The sequence below is a fragment of the Orycteropus afer genome, unplaced genomic scaffold, assembly GCF_000298275.1.
Source record: "Orycteropus afer afer isolate SDZICR_OR568_19922 unplaced genomic scaffold, OryAfe1.0 scaffold00026, whole genome shotgun sequence".
Taxonomy (NCBI): Eukaryota; Metazoa; Chordata; class Mammalia; order Tubulidentata; family Orycteropodidae; genus Orycteropus; species Orycteropus afer.
Genome location: NW_006921613.1, coordinates 18,631,681 through 18,639,839, shown reverse-complemented (window position 1 = coordinate 18,639,839; position 8,159 = coordinate 18,631,681). Strand labels below are relative to the sequence as shown.

At 41.4% G+C, this 8,159-nt stretch overlaps 1 protein-coding gene across 1 annotated transcript in view; it reads left to right on the top strand.

Annotated features, from left to right (window-relative positions):
* Positions 1-8,159, top strand: part of GANC (glucosidase alpha, neutral C) — a 109,745-nt gene that overhangs the window by 70,419 nt on the left and 31,167 nt on the right. The window contains exons 12-13 of the mRNA XM_042783698.1: positions 5,290-5,416; positions 6,310-6,389. Coding sequence (XP_042639632.1) covers positions 5,290-5,416; positions 6,310-6,389 — 207 coding nt within the window. The remainder of the gene's footprint in view (positions 1-5,289; positions 5,417-6,309; positions 6,390-8,159) is intronic.

Below are 8,159 nucleotides of genomic sequence, written 5' to 3'. Positions count from 1 at the left end.
GTAAATTTTGGTCAATGACATGAGACAAAGTATATGTGAACTGCTGTATGAAAAGTGAATTTACTCTGTAAATCTTCACACAAATCCTAATAAAAAAATTTTTAAAAAAATACCCATATATATTATAGAACACAGGGGACAAGGTTGGAGTAGCTTCTCAGTGACAACTAAGCACTTTGAGGGAGTGAATCAGTGGGCCTGCATCTTGGGACATTGAGCTCAATTGGCACAGTGTAGTACATAAAAATTTTGTTCTACATCCTGCTTTGGTGAATAGCAACCAGGGTCTCAAAAGCTTTCAAGTAGCCATCTAAGATACAACTATTGGTCTCTCCTCATCTAGAGCAAAGAAGAGTGAAAAAAATCAGTCATAGGAAAACAATTAGTCCACAACCCTGAGACCAGAAGAACTAGATGGTGTCCGGCTACCAGTGCCAATCACTCAAAAAGGGATCAAAATAGGAGATCCTGGATAGAGAGGGAAGAAAAATGTGGAACAAAATTCAGAAACACAAAAATGACCAGAATTACTGGTCAAATGGAGACTGGTGAAATGCCCAAGGCCATGGTGCCAGGTTATCATTCGGGCCTAGAACTGGACTCACTTCTGTGGATTAGCTTTCAACCAAACAGTAGAAAGGCCTACCAGCAGAACACCTGCCCCAGGGAGATGCAACCCTTAGATCAGTAACTGAGAGAGATCAGAAGGGCAGATTTGCATAGGGGGAAAGGTGGTCAGATAGGAATGCATAGATAAGAAGGACACAGGGAAGGGGTAGTTACATGGAAGAGATGGGAGGAGAGCTGTTTATTGTTGGGATTGTAATCGGTGCTGTGAAACCAAATGTGTTCTAACTTTTGAGACTAAAACAAATCTGCTTTGTAAATTTGCACTCAAATCACAATTTTTTCTTTTTTTTTTTTTGTAAATGGCTTGAGATAGGTAGGAAAGGAAGCTGATCAGGTTTTTATGGTAGCAAAGGGGTGGGCCAGGAGCCATGGTGATGCAGTGGTTAAATGCTCATGAAGGTTGTTGTTGTTGTTGTTGTTAAGTGCCGTCGAGTCGTTTCCAACTCATAACGACCCCTTGCACAGCAGAACGAAACACTGCCCCATCCCGCCCCATCCCGTGCCAGCCCCGCAATCCCTGCTAACAATCCCTGCTATACTCGAGCCCATCATCCCCATCATCGCAACCACCGTATCAATCCATCTCATTGAAGGCCTCCCCCTCCTTCCTCGACCCTCAACCCTACCAAGCATGCCATCCTTCTCATTTTCCCACCCAGGCAGATGCCTTTCAATTCCTTAAAGAACTGAATGGAAAACATTCCTTCCTGCAGATGATGATAGACTGCTAAAAGTATCTTAGAAACAACTTGTAAATTAACTCTGGCCTGGACGCTCAATAAGGCAGAAAGGAACAAAAGTTAATTGTGGACCCTCTCCCCTCTGCCCTGTTATCAGGTGATAACAGGATGAGTGTGAACTCACACCCCAAATTCTTCATGAAGGTAGGTAGTTTGAATCCACCTGGTGCTCCACAGGAGAAAGATGTGGCAGTCTGTTTCCATAGACTTAGAGCCTTGCAAACCCTGTGGGGGCAGTTCTACTTTTTTCTATAGGATTACTATCAGTTAGAATTGACTTGATAGCAATGGATTTTTTTTTTAAGGAATGGGCCAGGACTTGCATGGTTTAACCTTTCCACTGACACAAAAGAAGGGAGTACTAGGGCTTCTTGGCAGCTTGCCCAGATGTGGGCAGATGGTAAGGGGTGGGGGTCAGGCTTGAAAATTCTTAGCCGTCAGACATCAAAAATGGAGTCTGATTCTCTATTACACCTCTACTTTTCCTTCATGCTTACCTGATGGACTCCACCTGTCTATCTGGCCAAAGAAAGAACTGAAATAGAAGATGGGAGAGGAAACTAGGAAATGGCAAGTTTTCTGTTTTGGGGGTGGTGAGGATAATAGAATGATGAAGAGGAGGAGGGGGGAGGAAAAGGGGAGGAGGTACCCCATATGTACCATGTAAATTGAGACGTTTGTTCCTACATTTGTACATTTGTTCCCTCTCAGGGAGATTAAAGTTGCCTTTTCAGTCCATTACTTAGAACCCCCAGGCCTTTTATGGGTGAAACACCACTCCTGTAAACACTCAATTTCCCAATTAAATAGCTACCACTTATCAAGCACTTATTATGGGCCAGACAGTATGATAAAACACATTATTCCATGTACTCATTATAGAACTATGAGATGTAGGTCTGATTATTCCCTTTTTTCAGATAAAGGAACTGAGGCTTAGAGTGATTTGGTAATTTGCACAAAGACCCACAATGAGTTAGTAGTAGAAGTGTTATGGGACCAAACGCTGGTCCCTGCCCAGTGCGCAGTCAGGCCAAAATAGTTTACACACCAAGATTAAGAGGAGAGAAAATTATTTATTGCCGCTATGCAAGGAGTAGGAGCTCTGGTAGCATAGTGCCTAAGGCACTTGACTGCTAACCAGAAGGCTGGCAGTTCAAACCCACCAGCCACTCCTTGGAAGGAAGGTTGGGCAATTCTACTTCCATAGTTATACTGCCTTGGAAACCCAAGGAGGGGTCACTATGAGTTGGGCTGACTCAACGGCAAATAACAACAACATGCAAGGAGTAGGGGTAGTTCAGTACCCAGATCTAACTCCCAAGATGCCATCAAACACAGCCTTTGTAAGTTTCAGGAGAGGGGGGTTGTACATATTCACAAAAGGTTGAGGAATTTGGGGTGTGAATTCACACTCATCCTGCAGAGGGGAGAGGGTCCACAATTAACTTTTGTTCCTTTCTGCCTTATTGAGCATGTCCGGGCCAGAGTTAATTTACAAGTTGTTTCTAAGATACTTTTAGCAGTCTATCATCTGCAGGAAGGAATGTTTTCCATTCAGTTCTTTAAGGAATTGAATACTCACTGGCCTGGGTGAGAAAATAGTTGGGGGTAATTTAGTTTACTTATCTGTTCCCATCTGGGTGCCAGGGTGGGGGAAATAGTTTTTACTTTACTCTGTTTCAGTTCCCCCTTAGAATAGATACTGTTCCACATTCTTGGGGAACATTTTACTCAGTTTTCTAATTCCCCCTTAGAATGGTTACTGTTCGACAATTTTGGGAAATGGGGCAATGACTCATCCTAGCTGCTGCCTGCTGACTGGGCGCTAACATGGTGGAATTCAATCCCTGGTCAGTAAGCTTCTTGTAGTTTGGACAGTTTATGGAATCTTCTGGCCATAGCCTGGGGAGAAGAGACTAGGGGTACCTGTAGAATAGCTTGTAATTCTGGAGGCTTGAAGACAGGTAAGCACCTAGGTAGACATTGAATACAACAGCAAATAAAGAGCGTTATTATTAATAAGAGGAATATTGTAACAAATAAGGATTTCAGCCACCCTAAATTGGGTAACTGAGAAGTGAGCCAAGAAAAGTCTATTCCAAAGGTGGAGGTAAAATCCTGTCATACATACATACCCCTCTGTGTCAAGGAGAGTATGCATACACTCAATAATTACTAGCCCCAGGAGTGTGGTCTAATAGGATGTGTTGGAGTTTTATGAGAGTGTTAGACTACCTTTTTCTCTAGAAGGTGTTCAGGATAAGATAATCATGGCGTTGATTAGAATTACATTTATGTCTTAACCCAGAATAGGTTTCCTTTTAAATAAAACCTTAAGAGCCTTGATGGGCTCACAAGTATATTTCACTACAGGTTGTTGGGAATACTTAATATTCAGTTGCCCAGGTTCTTTTGAGTCTCCCTGTTCAAAAGGCTGTTCCCTGTAGAATAAAACTTAGTTATAGGTTGAGGAGAGTTCCCAGTGCAGTTTGGTGTTATCCTCCATCAGGTGTGATGTATCCAAGGGTGGACTCCCTTCAGTTTGGTTGAAGAATGTGTTGTCAACAATACTTCATAAGGCCCAGTCCATTTGGCCTGGAGTCAGCTTTGGGGAGTCCGGTTGTTCCACTCTTTTTCAGCAGGACCTAATCGCCTAGACAGAAGCTATGAATGGGGAGTATCTGTAGGATATAACAACCTGCTAGAAGTAAACTGGAACCCTGGTCTCCCTGACTCCAGACTCTATGTCCATATAAGCAGTTATTTATTGAGGCATTGGTATGTTCAAGATGCTGTGGTAGTACTGACATTGAACACAGAGATGAGCTCTTTAGGGTCCTATAGTGAGTGGAAGAAAGTCAAGCATACAACCACAATACAAGATAGTAAGATAAGGGCCAAAGAAGGATCAGAGTGGAGGACAGGATAATAGATAGAAGCTGGTATCCTACTGGCAGTCCTGAGCACAGCTTTATGCCAGAGGTGCATTTTAGATGGGTCCTGATGAGTCTCTGACTGGTGGAGAAGAGGCAGTGCAGCCGGAGGCTAGAGTACCCAGGGGTGTTTGGAAAGAGCCCAGAGCCTGGCTTGAGGGTAGCATCAGACATATACAAGTGAGTAGTGAGGAATCTGGAGCTCTGGGGATATAGTACCTAAGGCATTTCACTGCTAACCAGGTTGGCGTTTCAAACCCACCAGCCACTCAGAAGGAAGGTTGGGCAATCTGCTTCCTAGTGATACTGCCTTGGAAACCCCTGCGTTGGATTTGACTTGATGGCAGTGAGTGAGTGAGAAATCTGTCTGGAAAGGTTAGGAGCTTATTGTAAGCTGCTTTGTCTGCATTTAGAAACATTCCATGTTTTTAAGCAATGGAGAAATAAACTTTGATATGTAGGATAGATTAGCATAGAGATGAGGAAGGATGATTAGAAGTCTGTTGTAGTTAAATGAAGTGTTACTTGACTAAGTGGAAGCAATGATATAAGGAAAGCAGAGAGAGATGCTAGAGACACATGCCTGTGGACACAGCTTTTCTCACCCTCCTTAAATATGCCTGTCCTCTTGGGTTTTGTTTGTTTTAAACATGTCAGTGTTGTCTTAGCCTCTAAAAGTCTAGCGGGTCAGGGCTCCTGACTACATCATTTGTGTCCATCACCCAGCACTACAGAAAGGTAGAAATTTAATAAATGCCATCTTAAGAACATGTTTTGTTTTGGCAGCAATAATTATAAAAGAGTATTGGCCAGGTTTTAGTATCGGTTTAAATTTTCATTAGCACATGAAAGTTACAGGGTTTTACTTCTGTCCGAAATATGTCAATACTAGTACTTTCCGAGTAAAATTTGAACCACAAAACTATTAAAAAAAAAAAAAAAAAAAACACCTCACAAGATCTTCAACCTTTATATCCTGGCAGCTTGTGGTCATCAGTGACCCCCACATCAAGGTTGATCCCAACTACTCAGTGTATGCTAAGGCCAAAGAACAGGGCTTCTTTGTGAAGAATCATGAAGGGGGAGACTTTGAAGGGATATGCTGGCCTGGTAAGATATCACTTTATACACTTATCATTTCTGCTTGTTCAGCCTCAATTAATGAAGGCCTCATGGCCATCATTCTCGTTCCCTGTAGATGTCTTGCTGCTCCGGCTACATTTTAAGTTCCTTTAACAGATGCTTTTGCCACCTTTTGTGTCTTTCATAGTACCTGGCACAGAGTGCTTTGTTTACCTTTATCAAGCAATAAACAAAGGCATGAATGATGAATAAACAAGGAAACTTTAGTGGCATGCTATTTCTTAAGCAATAGGGATATAACACCAGGTTATGAAAAAAAAGGGAAAAGGGAGGGGGGAAAAAGAACTGCAGGAGGAGGGTTCTCTCTCTGTGGTTTCTCTTTGCTCTTTTAGTCCATAGCTTTGACTTGCCAGCCTTTCGTGGATAACCTCAGCTGCCTCTGGCAACTTTGGATTCTTCACTTCAAAAATTATTGAAGTCTTAGTAGGACAAAAGGAAACAGCCATAAGGCATGCTTTGATTTTGATGTCTAGGGAGGCCCTCTTATAAATCCGTGCACTGCAGAGAAACCCCATTCATCTCTTTTCCCTTCATTACATCACTTATAAAACATTTCTCTGTTCTGTTTAAGAACAGAAGGGTCACTCCAGGATATTTGCCATCCTTACTGGGATATCTTAGGCCATTTTTGAGGGACCAGCTTGGTCTTAATGCTCATTCATTGAATTCCCCTGTGTATCTGGTGTTGAAAGGTCTTCATTTGTGTCTCCCTATATTATGCCTCTGTGTCAGCTACCTTTTATGTTTGATGTATGGTGCCCATTGATTACCCAGCTCTAACATCTGATACTCTTCTGTTGGACACATGCACTATGAGGACCACTGTTCTTAACAGGCTGCCTACTGTTCTGCCTCTACAGGTCTCTCCTCTTACCTGGATTTCACCAATCCCAAGGTCAGAGAATGGTATTCTGGTCTTTTTGCTTTCCCTGTTTACCAGGTTTGTGTTTATTCTTTTGCTTTTTCTTAGTTACTTGAAAGGATGAAAGGAGAAAAAAGAGACCAAATGGAACTACTTTGTTTCACCACGTAGTTCTTAATAATGCTTGTATGAAATAGCAAGGATAGCATCCACATTGGTGGTTCCAGGAAAGGTGCCATGTCCATTACCAACTGTACAGATGCTGTGATTTGACCTTAACTGTATGATGTAACAAAGTACTTTATAACAGATTATATTCTCATATTGCAGTATACATTTTGATAAAATTGTTTACTACAGCTGTTATTTAAAGGTAGTGAAATAGCATGTGAAAATATCTTGCAAAGTAGTATAACATTTCATAAAAAGTAAAGTATAATAATAAACCAATTCTTAAAATCTTATAAGAACCACAGAGACAACTGGAGAAGCCACATCTGGAGAACTGTTTTCAACCAATTATGATATTGTTGCTGCTGCTGCCTAATGTTAATTCAGCACTTACCATGTGCCATGCTCGTGCTAAATACTTTATATGCATTTTACCATTTCATCTTCACAATAACCCTCTGAAGTTGAAACTATAATTAACTCCGCTCCCCACAGATGAAGAATATAAAGCATGGAGAAGTTTAAAAACCTGCCAAGGTCACCCACCTGTTAAGTGGTAGATCTAAGATTTGAATTCAGGTCTTTGTCTCCCAAGCTCAGCTCTTAACCACTAGCCTCTAGTCTCTGGTCATCATAAACAACGTAGATCAGGACTAGACAACCCTCAGACCAAATGCAGCCCTGCCCATTCTCTACATTTTGTTTATGGCTGCTTTCACACTACAGTGACAGAATTGAGTAGTTGAAAAGGAGACTGCATTCTACAAAGTAGAAAATATTTACTCTCTGGCCTTTTATGGAAAAAGTTTGCTGACCTCAGCTCTAGAGGGTGCTAGAAAAGGACAGCCAAGGTAGTTAAATATTCAAAAGTCATTTAGCCACATTCATAGAAGTATAAATGCTTAGAAGTGTTCAAAAGACATGTAAGACAACCCTATGCATTTGAAAGACAATGGGCAAGGCAGCAGATGTATTCTGTAGTGTCCCGGAAGAAAGTGAGGGCCTGTGAGGGGATATGTTACAAAGAGCAGAACTTTCAGCAAATAATGGAAGGTGCTGCCTGAAGGACTCCTTGTCATTGCATCTGTTCAGTCAAATATGGAGAGACCCTCTTTAACAAATGGTGCTGGCAAAACTGGATATCCACCTGTAGAAAAATGAAACAAGACCCATACCTCACCCCATACACAAAAACAAACTAAAGCTGGATCAAAGACTTAAATGTAAAACCCAAAACTATAAAATTCATTAAAGATAAATAGGGGCAAATCTAGGAGCCCTGATTTATGGCATAAATAGACTGTCAAGCATAACCCAAAATGTGCAGGAGATAGAAGAGAAGCTAGATGACTGGGACCTTTTAAAAATTAAATTCTTGTGCATATCAGAAGATTTCGTCAAAAGGGTAGAAAGAGAACCTACAGATTGGGAGAAAATATTTGTCTATGACATATTTGATAAAGGACTTAGCTCCAAAATCTACAGAAAACTTCAACACCTCAACACCAAAAAGACAAATAACCCAATTCACAAATGGGCAAAAGACTTGAACAGACACTTCACCAAAGAAGATATACAGGCAGCCAACAGACACGTGAGAAATTGCTCATGATCATTAATCATTAGAGAGATGCAAATCAAAACAACAATGAGATATCATCTCACCCCAGCATTAAT